This window comes from Rutidosis leptorrhynchoides, chromosome 6 (genome assembly GCF_046630445.1).
Source record: "Rutidosis leptorrhynchoides isolate AG116_Rl617_1_P2 chromosome 6, CSIRO_AGI_Rlap_v1, whole genome shotgun sequence".
NCBI classification, from domain to species: Eukaryota; Viridiplantae; Streptophyta; class Magnoliopsida; order Asterales; family Asteraceae; genus Rutidosis; species Rutidosis leptorrhynchoides.
Window position 1 is genome coordinate 37,734,278 of NC_092338.1, and position 12,234 is coordinate 37,746,511.

At 35.4% G+C, this 12,234-nt stretch overlaps 2 protein-coding genes across 4 annotated transcripts; both read left to right on the forward strand.

Annotated features, from left to right (window-relative positions):
• Positions 1-819: 819 nt before the first annotated feature.
• On the forward strand, positions 820-6,632 carry LOC139851911 (regulator of nonsense transcripts UPF3-like). Of its 3 annotated transcripts, none has more exons than XM_071841112.1 (13): positions 820-1,172; positions 2,107-2,213; positions 2,354-2,449; positions 2,544-2,642; positions 2,774-2,853; positions 3,191-3,307; positions 3,694-3,835; positions 3,929-4,026; positions 4,137-4,545; positions 5,321-5,395; positions 5,537-5,676; positions 5,775-5,827; positions 6,127-6,632. In XM_071841112.1, the coding sequence occupies exons 1-12, from the start codon at positions 1,033-1,035 to the stop codon at positions 5,811-5,813; spliced, it is 1,542 nt and encodes a 513-aa protein (XP_071697213.1). In that variant the 5' UTR covers positions 820-1,032; the 3' UTR covers positions 5,814-5,827; positions 6,127-6,632. The 3 variants fall into 3 exon arrangements, with proteins under 3 accessions (XP_071697213.1, XP_071697214.1, XP_071697215.1); XM_071841113.1 differs by having other exon boundaries at positions 5,549-5,676; XM_071841114.1 differs by having other exon boundaries at positions 3,953-4,026.
• A 642-nt stretch (positions 6,633-7,274) lies between these two features.
• On the forward strand, positions 7,275-11,902 carry LOC139853555 (prolycopene isomerase, chloroplastic). The gene is made up of 9 exons (XM_071842942.1): positions 7,275-7,485; positions 7,890-8,113; positions 8,273-8,383; positions 8,853-8,906; positions 9,013-9,300; positions 9,886-10,077; positions 10,158-10,316; positions 10,761-10,997; positions 11,586-11,902. The coding sequence occupies exons 1-9, from the start codon at positions 7,275-7,277 to the stop codon at positions 11,898-11,900; spliced, it is 1,791 nt and encodes a 596-aa protein (XP_071699043.1). The 3' UTR covers positions 11,901-11,902.
• Positions 11,903-12,234: the final 332 nt, after the last annotated feature.

Consider the following 12,234-nt stretch of genomic DNA (forward strand, 5'->3'; position numbering starts at 1 on the left):
GTCCAACCCTTCACATTGGGACGGCGTCCCATCATTTTGGACGGCTTCCCGATCAACTGGGGAAACAGGATCTTACAAGGCGCCCCCGGTCCCTACATAAAACCGCCCCTGACAATGTCACTAGTTTACGTGTTACACAGTTACACATGCTATTTAACAATGGGAACGGATTAAATGTGAGACATGTATTATTCACTTCAATTTTTCTATTTTTTTTTTTTTTTGCAATCTTATTTCTTTTATTTCTTTAATTAAATTCTTAATCGTCGTAAAAAGTAGTCTAACCCTTATATTTTACATGTGTTAATTCGCAACCCACAATTTAGAAGGCATACATTATACATTATAATTCATCGAAGACCATTTACTACTCTTAGAAAGTGTATCTTAGAAAGTGTATCAAGGATGAACACTTTTTTTATCGTTATGCAGAGACTAGATGCGTATTCAGGTGATCAATCGATGAATATGGGAATTGTGTGAATGATCGAGATCGGCCTAACCTAAAGTAGTGCATGAATCAATCACCTTTATTATGTACTCTTTCTATAGTGAAAATAAAGAGGTGAAAAGGAAGTACAATTCGATTCAACTTTGTGTAAAACCACAAACCAAGCTGTAAATCAGGGATTGTGCCCCCTTTTTCCATTCCTTCTGCGAACTTTAATCACGAGAATATATAAATATAAACGTACAACACCAAAACCATACGAAACTAACCATACTTGATATCATCTGTATAGGCACGATCCCCACAAAACAACCTTCAATTTCATCGTTCCAACTCTCTCCGTTACATAAACCTTTTTATTTTTATTTTTATTTATTTTGCATGCCTACGTCACTTTTTATTTCGATCAAAATTGAAAAATTAGGGCACGGAACAAACAATTCTCGATCGGTGGTAACATAATCACCAGGTAAGATGTAATCGACGGATAAGTTTGACGAATTACTTTTTCCAGGGTTTGAAGTTTGCGATTAGATAAAATTTTAGGGTTTGGTTTTTGTGGAAAAAACTTTGAATCACGAATGAAAGGTTTGCACGATCGAACGAAGGTTGTGCTCCGGCACCTGCCGCACAATATCTCTCAGACGGCTTTAACGGAGCAGATTGACGCTCGCTTTTCTGGCCGTTACAACTGGTTCTGCTTCCGTTCCGGCAAGAATAGGTTAGGGTTTTACTTGCATTCTTTTAGCTTTGATTTAGTTTATTGTTTGATATTATAGACTATCCGTGGTGAATTATATGCCTTTAGGGTATATTTTTGTTACGTATGTGAATGTGTTTTGAACCATGGAGGTTTATTGTTAAAATTGCTTGTTCTGAATGCCTTTAACTGGGATTAGAACTATAACAGTACACATGTTTGTAGCTATTAGAACAAATGCTTAGGGTTTTTTTGAGCCGATCTAGAGACGTATTATAGATAAGCAAGAATGTAGGATGCTTGATTAAGCATATCGTGTATGACGAAATTATTTTGCGAAGAGAGCAATTAAAGTTCATACATTGTATTTGTTTTGTCTTGTTTTTCATTTCGTTTCTGTTTACGATGCACTGTTGTCAGGACTGTTAGCACACTTTTTAATGTTTATCCCCTCTTTGATCACTTTAAATCTTCTTATTGTTGTGACAGTTGTGCTAAATGTATTAATTGGGGTGTAGGTAGAGTGTAATCCAACTCAAGAAGTGATTTTAATGCACATGTTGCCTGTATACATACATCTTCATCAATCATTTTGAAAGAAGTGTCTCAATTGAGGCTAGCCAATAGTGTTTCTTAACTTGATTTGAAACCTTCCAAAGAACACATATCTGTAGTAGATGAGTGTATATGAATGATTCTAGGCCGTGGCCCATAAGACTTTCTTTGGGGATGAAAGGATCAAGGATGTGTCTTTAAGTGAAGTTGTATGTGGATATCATGCAATAGATGTCAAAGCGACCCGTCTTAGTTATACAAATGTGAACCACAATTCTTATAATAGCTTGATTAGTTGGTTACGTGAATCAGAGATTGAAGTACCTCTTAAACGTTCTATGTTGCATTGAACGTCTCTTTGGCATATTCTTTTTACAATTTCCATTGAACATGTTTGCAGCCTGAAGGTTCAATCCTATTCCAGAGCCTACATTGACTTTAAGCGACCAGAGGATGTCATTGAATTTGCAGAGTTCTTTGACGGACATGTGTTTGTTAATGAGAAGGGTAATACTGACCGTCTTTGTTAAGGGTTCATATGGCATCACAATCGTTTTCTCGTTATTGGACATTCCATTTTTTATCCATTTGCTTTATGTATAGATGTGTAATCTAGGATCATGACTCATATTTTTATCTTCTGTCAGGTACACAATTCAAAACTATTGTCGAGTATGCACCTTCTCAGCGAGTTCCGAAGAAATGTTCCAAGAAGGATGAGCGTGAAGGGACCATCGACAAAGGTATAGCCATATAACTAGTATATTTGCTCTTGCTATACAATTCATTGTCCGTTATATTATGCAAGTAATTAGTAACTTTGTGATGAACATATAGATCCTCAATATATTGAATTCCTCGAATTTATTGCGAAGCCTGTCGAGAATCTACCTAGTGCAGAGATACAGTTGGAAAGAAAAGAAGCTGAACGAGCTGGTTAGTCTCAAAGCTTTTGAATATGTGGACTTATGCAGTGGGGGTTAAACTTGATTGTTTGAAGTGGACTCACAAATTAATATGTAAATTGTGTGATTAAGCCTCTATTTATGTATATTTCTGTTTTCTAGGTACTGCTAAGGAAGCCCCTATAGTTACCGCTTTGATGGATTTCATTCGCCAGAAAAGAGCCGCAAAGAGTGGAGCTCGGGTAGGATTAATGTTTCTCCACATCCTTTATATCATATTAACTTATAAAATATTAAGGTTACTGTTGGCTGTAACATATTAAAGAACTTGTTTGTTTTTTTGTGTTTTTCTTGGGTAAAAGGCATGGAATTATTAGACACGGTGGGCTATGTTAGAGATGTTATGATTTTTTCGTTACAGTTACCGTTTAGATGTCTAATGTCTTGGCCTTTGTAATCTGTTACAGTCTCCACTGTTACATTTTACAATCAAATTTATGTGTACTAATTGTTAGTATCACTATAAAGCTCATTAAGTCTTATATGCACATCCTTTATTTGTTTGTTGACCTATTATAGAGGTCCTTGCCTAATGGGAAATTGGTGAGAAGGGCTAGTGGTGCATCCTCTTCAAGTTCAAGTTCTGCTGCACTGAAACATGGTCCTGAAAGGAGGAAGCCGTCGACCACCACCATGGTATTTGAGTTTTAACATACATTTTTACAAGATGAACTTTTATTGTATTGCTTCATGTGTGAATCACATTAATTTTTTCCCTAAATTTTGTGAAGTTTTTACTGTTATAATAAAACATGAGATGTGCTGTACTGCTGTACAGTTGTATACTTCTACTTTTGTTGAAAGATGTTATGTACACTGAATGTCAAATTGAAAGGGGGATCTGGAATTTTTGTTTATTCAGGTTATGTGATTCGATAGAATGGTATAAATTTATTGACATGGCTGGAGACATCTAGCCCTCAATGCTCATTTTCGGGTCCTGTAAATTTGGATACATTTCTATGATGTGCTTGGTGGATTGTGAAATATATCTAATATCTTGTTCTTTTTTTTAATGACAGTATGTACCACGCGATACTGGGAAAGGCAGAAATGGTAAAGAAAAGTCAAACTATGTTCAAATTCATAAACATGATGATCAGCAGATATCTGAAAAGCCCGTTGTGCCGTCTTCTGGAAGTGTGGTACTGGAGGAAGGAAGGGGTATTGCTTGTCTCTGTGCTTTATCGTTCCATAATTATTTATGTACTCTTTATTGATTTATATGCATATACATACACATATGTACTTTTGCAGTTATAATAATAAAAATCGGTGCAGGTTCTTCTGGAACCTCTGATATCGGGAAAAAGAAAATTTTGCTTATAAAGGGAAAGGAAAAGGAAATTCTCAATGTAAGCCTTTTATTATTATTATTTTTATTTATATTTATATCTGGATAATTCAACAACAATACACAATCCCAGGAATCTGATAACTGTATCTTTTGTTATCTGGGTTCTAGACACAACAGGGCTTATCTTCAATGAAACTTTCTCATGGTTCTGGTGGGCCCAAACAGAACCAGCAGCGGGATGCTAGTAGTGGAAGAATCATTAGAAGTATACTTGTCAACAAGGATGCAAGGCAAAATCAATCAGAAAATAACCATACTTCAAATCGGGATAGTATGGACAACAGAAGACCACCTAGACCTTCAAATGCTGTCCCGTTGTCGAAGGATTCAAATAGATTGCCAGATGATCATGATTTACAGGGATCCTACAGTGAAAAGCAAGACAAGCGTAGTACTAGGAACAAGGACAGACCTGATCGTGGTGTTTGGACTCCCCTTAGGCGCTCTGATGGATCACATGCAAGTGATGAATCCCTAAATTCTCAATCTGCTCAAGTGCCATCAGACTCTGCAGAAGGTTAGTCATTACAGTATGAGTGGTCTAAATGCGCACGCTAGGTAATGAATCAAAATGGCTAAAGTTTGGCGAGGGTTCGGTTTGTTTGACCAGAAATACTTTTTCTTTTGTTCAAACTTTTAAATTTTGTTATTAATAATTAATGTTTCAATTAGGACTACACACAGGGAAATGCTAGCCATGCCTTATGGTTTACCAACAATTAAGAATTAGGATATACGGAGTACAACCATAACTACCAACCAGCTATAGGTGGTTATGGCCGAGTTGTTTTGTCATTAACCACTGAAATTAGTTTTATAACCACCATTTACCAAGTACGAACCTTATAGAAGATGGCTACAAACCGTTAGATACTTTGATTTATAAGCGTTATAACCCTAGGAGTCAACAGTCTCATGTTCCCAAAAATGAAGTGCTGCAAAAGATATATATTATCTCAGCAATAATCTAACTATAACTCTGCAAGAGCTTATGCAAAAAAAAAAATAAAAAAAATACAGTACGTTCTAGAAGACTTGCAACTTGTCCGTCCCACTTAATGCTCTTTTCCCCTGATTTGGTTTGATTCGTTAGATAGCCCGAAAAGACCGATCTTAAGTAAAGTGGATAAAAACATCGTCTTTAGTATTTAAAGGTTTTTACGAGACTTGTAACATAGAACTTGTTAAGTATGTACCATGCAAGCGGCATACGTTGCTTCTTTTTTGTGTATGCGTGTGGAATTCTTACTTGTGGAGTTTATCTCATAATCGTATTCTACATCTGCTCACAGGAAATCATGGAGAATTTAAGCATGACCTGTCATATGCTAGAGGTGGTCGTGGTGTTCATTTCTCAGTTGAAAATGGTTAGCTTTCGTCTTTAAAGCTAAATATTGTACATTCTTGTGTAATATATGTGTACACTATATTTTTAGCGTATGATAAAAAGGAATATTGGTTTATGAGTGAGAGCAGACTAAAATTGTCATGCTTGATATGATGTGTAGATAAACATGTAGGGTCCCACAAGCATGGCAGTCGGCGCGGACCATCTCACAGTGTTGCTAAGGATGCGGATGGGTCTCAAAATTCCGGTGAAGGAAAACCTTCAAAGAGAGGAGTTTCTACTGGCTACTCTTCTCATGAGGTGTGCGTTACTTTTGGGCGAGGCAGAATAGTTATTTGCATTTTCATTTTTTTCCAGGTTCATAACTAATTTAGTGATGTAACATAATGGCTATGCAGAAACAGGTCTGGGTTCAGAAGTCAAGCTCTGGTCCTTAGTCTTCTCAGTAAAGGTATTCTTAACTAAAACTATACCATATTTGTGTTGGAACTTTTGAAACGAAAACAAAATATCTAATATTATTTGAAGACAGCTAATGGGTTGATTTGAAATGGCTTCTTACTGAACTAGGAAATTTTGTATTTTTTTAATACACATTTAAAATGGCAAGTGTTGAGTCTGTAACCAAGGACAAATTCTTTGAAAGAACTGTATGTTATTTTATTCTTAGCTATCTATGTAGGAGTATACTATTATGTACTGGTTTTCATGTTTGATTAAACCGATGACTTTACTGTTGCTGATTTGCAGATGGTTGAAAATACGAATTTTAAACAGTATTGGAGTTTGGAGATGAGGAAGTGTTCTTTAACTAGATTCATGATCTATAAGAAGAAACTAAAATGATCATGAAGTGGAGAAGGCTGCTTATTTATCCGACCCTAGGGGTAGAACAGAGATTCTAACCTATTTACCAACGGAACATGAGTGGGAATCAGTACAGGAACCGAAGTGATGTGTTTTTTTTCTTGCTGTCTCATTAAACGGGAGGCTGCGTGTCCACGAAAGCTATTGTTATGAATCTTGTTCATATGGCTTGGATGGCGGGTGGTCTTTTATATAGGTGAATTTTATGCTTTTAAGGCTGACTGTAAATACCAACCTGAAATGGTGTGTTGCCTTTTGATTATTATGCACATAGATAAGAGAGAGATGAGCATGTATTTAAGGTGTTCTGTAACTGTGGTTTGTGACGACTACATGCCATGCCACCAGCTTTTGTGGTTTGGGTTTTTTATCCAGAAAATGGTGATATTGGTGTTATCTTGTTTTTATCATTTTCTGTGATTGTGTTATTTTGTCAGCGAAACAATTTAGAACACGCCTTGGCTAGGGTTCGGTTTATTTAACCATCAGTTTTATTTTTAGTATGTCTTAAATTAAACAGGGTTAAAGTTTAAACATGTTTTTACCCAAAAGATCAAGTTTGTTTTTAAGAAACTGCTATTGTGTTTGTATGTTATTTTTTACATCCTACATCTCCATATTTTGCCTTTCAAATTTGTTTTTAGAAATTGCTATTGTGTATACATCCTACCTCTCCATATTTCGTCTTTAGCGTGATTGGGTAGTGATGGTGTTAGAGCTAATGTTTTCGTCGTGATTCTGCTACGATGATATTATTTCATCGGGATCAAATTCACCTGTGTTACGAGATCAACGAAATGTCCTATATTTGAGTAAGAATGTTCGTACTTCTCAAATACCCATCAAACATGATAGAGGCTTCTCTGTTGGTATATATTATATTATATCTAATTATATGAAGTCACATGTGCTGCTGAGTGTGTTGCGTGGCCATTTTCAAACTACAAAAAGGAAATTTCAGTTAAACTCCAACGTAACTTAATTTATTTAAAAATAAAATAATAGAAATATTATCTCCGTAGTGTGTGAGAATGGCAGCTTCAGCTACTTTAGGAACTTTATTCTTCAGACCACCGACAACTCATAATCATAATTCTGTGTCTTTTAACAAACCAAAATCCCTGTACGTTAAACGTAATTATTCTAAAGTTGTGGCACGAACGTCTTCAGAGGTAAATACTACCGAGGAAGAAGCTGCTTTATCTTCATCATCTACAATTCCACAAACCAAATCCTTCTCAGGTTACTACTTATTACTACTAGTAATGATGATTGGAAAAATATATACATGTATCAGTTATTATTGATTAATTGATTCTACATTTATCCGCTTTCAGTTTTGGAGCGTAAATTTATTTGTTGGTACATGTGTATCAAATTCCCAATTTTTATGGTTGTTTGACCAAAATTTGAATGTTTTAACCTTCTGCCGTATACTGCTATTGGTACAAGCTATTCAAGTAGAATATTGAAGTCTTGTTACTGGTGGACAATCTCTAAACAGATTTACAAATAAAAAATTGAAAATTTATTACACCAAAGTGTCCCTTAGTTTTTTGATTCTTCCAAAGAAGGTTAATGGTCATGTACTTCCAGTCCAATGTTTAGCAAAATTATAATGTAATTGTAGGGCTAACTGCATGCAGGCAAGGCAGAAGCAGATGTTGTAGTTATAGGAAGTGGTCTTGGTGGATTATGTTGTGCTGGACTGTTGGCTAGATATGGCAAAGACGTTTTAGTTTTAGAAAGCCATGATTTGCCAGGTGGCGCTGCTCATGCGTTCGAGATCAAAGATTACAAATTTGATTCTGGCCCGTCCCTCTTTTCGGGATTTCAATCTAGAGGTCCCCAGGCGAATCCCCTAGCTCAAGTATATATCATATCTTTCATTACAATCGTTATACTGATATGTTGTTATATTCTTTTGTCTTTAAGTTTGTTTAAAGATGTGAAATACAAATGTTGTCAGATATGATTTTATTATGTATCTGCAACTTTGTTCGAGTTTTCATGGTATTCATGATTCAAGGTTTTGGATGCATTGGGCGAGTCAATACCCTGTGTCAAGTATGACTCGTGGATGGTTTATGTACCTGAAGGTGAATTTCTATCTCGCATCGGTCCTACAGAATTTTACAAGGTAGTTTCTTCATACTGGCTGTAAGATAATAATGATCTAGTTTTATAATTGTGTATACCTTATTAGTGAATGGCAAGCTTGCAAAACTCGCTACTCGGGAAGTACTCGGTCGGGACTTCGGAGGGAGTAATCTGCAACTCGGGAATTAATCAGATTGGACCTTTTACACATTAAATAATAAATTTCAAAACTATACGTGTAAATATAGAAGAATACCGGGAGCATTAACGTAAACATAACTTTAATATACTTGTCAAGGAACATAAAAATAATCGTTCATTTGTTCAAAAACTCTAAAATTCTAGCTTAAATTCGTATTAGAATGTTGACCAAATTTGACTTTGACAGAATTTGACCGACTAAATTCAACTTCGATTAACATTCCAATTTTGACTAACAAATCAAATTTTGACCCATTAACCGACGTTAACCGATTAATTAATCCGATTTTGACTAACAAATATGTCAGGACTTAGAGACGTATGCTGGCCCTGATGCTGTGCTGGAATGGCGAAAACTTCTTGTCAGTGACATCATTTTCTTCTCTTCTAAACCATTTTGGATTCATTCGTATGACTTATAAGATTTTATTATTATTATAATAAAAAAAGTGAGTTGATTTAAAACAGGATGCAATACTTCCCCTATCTGCAGCTGCAATGGCTTTGCCTCCCCTATCTATCAGAGGTGACTTGGGTGTTCTTTCGACTGCTGGAGCTAGATACGCACTCTCATTATTAAAATCATTTGCACAAATGGGCCCACAAGGCGCACTTGGTGCTACAAAGCTTTTAAGACCGTTTTCAGAAGTTGTTGATTCATTGGGACTGAAAGACCCCTTCATTAGGAACTGGATCGATCTTTTGTCTTTCTTGCTTGCTGGTGTCAAATCTGATGGTGTACTTTCAGCAGAAATGGTAATGCAACAAGTTTGTCGGTACTTAGCATTTTGCGTTATTTTAGCAAATAATTATAGTCATATAATTATAGTTATTATTAGCAAATAATTATTATTATATAATAGCCAGCTCTATGCCATACGTACATAATAATTATTTGCTAATAGTTATGACATCATGAAGCCGGTTAGAAGTAGACAAGTTTGTTTGAAGTGGGTAAAGTTTTATATTTAATGTATGAATTTTAAAACTTGAAAAAGTGGAACGGGTCAAAAACTCAAATGAGTTAAAAGGGTCAAAAGTTAGTGACCTGATCGGTATTTTTAAATTCTTAAACGTCTACAATCTCTTTACTATTAATATCTTATTGATATACTGTACTTTTAGGCATATCTAATGCGTAAATCATTTCTAAGATCCAAGGAAAAAGGAACAAAAATTGTTAGCTGGTCAACCAACCGTTTTGACCCACATTTTTTTCCCAATCAAAATTACATATTTGACATGACACATTACCCGGACCCATCCACACTGCCCATTTTGACACCTCTGTTCATCTCTCACGTCTTATAGGTTTCTGATATTGTTTATCCATATGTGCAGATTTACATGTTTGCAGAATGGTACAAACCAGGTTGCAGTTTAGAATACCCTATTGGGGGAAGTGGAGCACTAGTTGATGCGCTTGTTCGCGGATTACAGAAATTTGGTGGACGAATCTCATTAAGAAGTCATGTTGAAAATATAGTCATTGAAAATGGACGAGCAATAGGAGTCAAACTTAGAAATGGTCAAGTTAGTAACCAAAACCCGTACTCTATCCATTTAATAAATTCTATTGTATGTGACCTTTCCAAATTTCTGTATGATTTCAGTTTGTGCGTGCAAAGAAAGCTGTCGTAAGCAATGCATCCATGTGGGACACTCTAAAATTACTACCTAAGGAAGCTGTTCCGAAATCATACGAGGAAAGGATTGAGAAGACGAATCAATGCGAGTCCTTTATGCATCTGCATTTGGGATTTGATGCAGAGGTGAGTACCTATACACTGTAATATATACTACTCCGTCTGTCCCAATTTAATAGCTTTTTGGTCCGTCTCAAATTAATAGTTCACTTTCATAGTTTGATAATAAAATATGAGGTCAAGTTCTTTTATACCCTATTTTATACTTGTAAGAAACTGTGGGTAAGAAGTAAAGGGTAAAACTGTAAAGTTAACAAAAACTACAGTGTAATAATGTCGTTCTTAAACGGGGTGTTCTTTGTTTTGTGACTGTTCAATTGGGATGGAGGGAATAGTATTTATCATTGCATCTTCTTGAAATTATAATTTTGAAACATTGTACTAGGTGATTCATATGTGAACGTGCAAAATGTTCTGCTATATGTACTGGGAATTTTTTTAAATGACTCGTACTAATTTTTTCTTGTGTAAAATTATCTGTTTAATAATTATCAAATTAACTTATATTAGGGAATACGGGAAGATTTGGGAATTCATCACATAGTTGTAAATGATTGGAACCGAGGAGTAGATGCGGATCAAAACGTAGTGTTAATATCGGTGCCTAGCGTACTCAGTCCGGATCTAGCTCCACCTGGAAAGCATGTTTTACATGCTTACACCCCAGGGACCGAACCATTTGAACTTTGGGAAGGTCTTGATCGTAGAAGCACAGAATACAAGCAACTCAAAGCTGAACGATCTGAGGTAGTAAATTCACTGGCTCTTTTTTCATTTCAGTTTCTTGCCTTTGTTAATTTTCACACTTGAATAATATTTTTAAAACAACTAAACAATCTGATGAAATGGTGTAAACTTGTAGTTTCAATTTCCACGATATTGTCCCAGGTGCTGACAATTGAGAACTTTAGGTTTTTTAGTAGTGGTGGTAATTTGGGTAGGCCGATGGGTCAAAATGTTAATTTTTGTACATGTCATGTTTGTTTGACAGGAAAGAAAGCGGGTTTTCTTTCAAATCGTTTGTTTTTTAAATTTTTAATTAACAGCTAATGTGTAAAATTTAGTCTCAATTTTCTTATAATATGATTAGGAGCTTTTTTGTGCAACAAATAGACACTTTAGGTGACATTTAATCCATCATCCTTCTATGTTATTTGCCTACCGTTGTTGACTCGACATTTTTACAAACAAAAAAGGTTGAAATTTCCCCATGGAGTCTCTACTACCTTTTCACATTTTTATCATGTGAAACACTAAGTTCACTCCTTGATTTATGTCCGTTTATATCCGTTTACTATTTAATTTATACATCAAAATCAAATTATAACCGTGCAGGTAATGTGGAAAGCAGTGGAGCGGTCACTGGGTCCAGGATTTAGTCGATATAAATGTGAAGTGAAACTAGTAGGAACACCATTGACACATCAAAGATTTCTTAGAAGAAACCGAGGAACGTACGGGCCCGCAATTCAAGCCGGGAAAGACTCGTTTCCTGGACACCCGACTCCAATCCCGCAACTTTATTGTTGTGGAGATTCTACTTTTCCGGGAATTGGAGTCCCTGCAGTTGCTGCAAGTGGTGCCATTGTTGCTAATTCATTGGTTTCGGTTTCTCAACACTCCGAACTTCTTGATGCTGTTGGAATATGATTCATAGCTTTAAGGTTGCTGTTCATATTCTTGATGACTTTAAATCATTGTAGCAGATTACATAAAAAAAAGGTGGTATATATATATATATATATATATATATATATATATATATATATATATATATATATATATATATATATATATATATATAACTAATAACGGTTACATGCTCTTTGCGCGCGGCCTAATTAAATTTGTAACGATGATTTGATAATAATGGTCACTTTATGAGAAGATGTTCTTCTAATTTGTACATGTTGAATATTTGCTTTTGAAAAAATGAATATGTTTGAAATTGTTCATGAAGGACACAAAGCTTACTCTTGGTAGA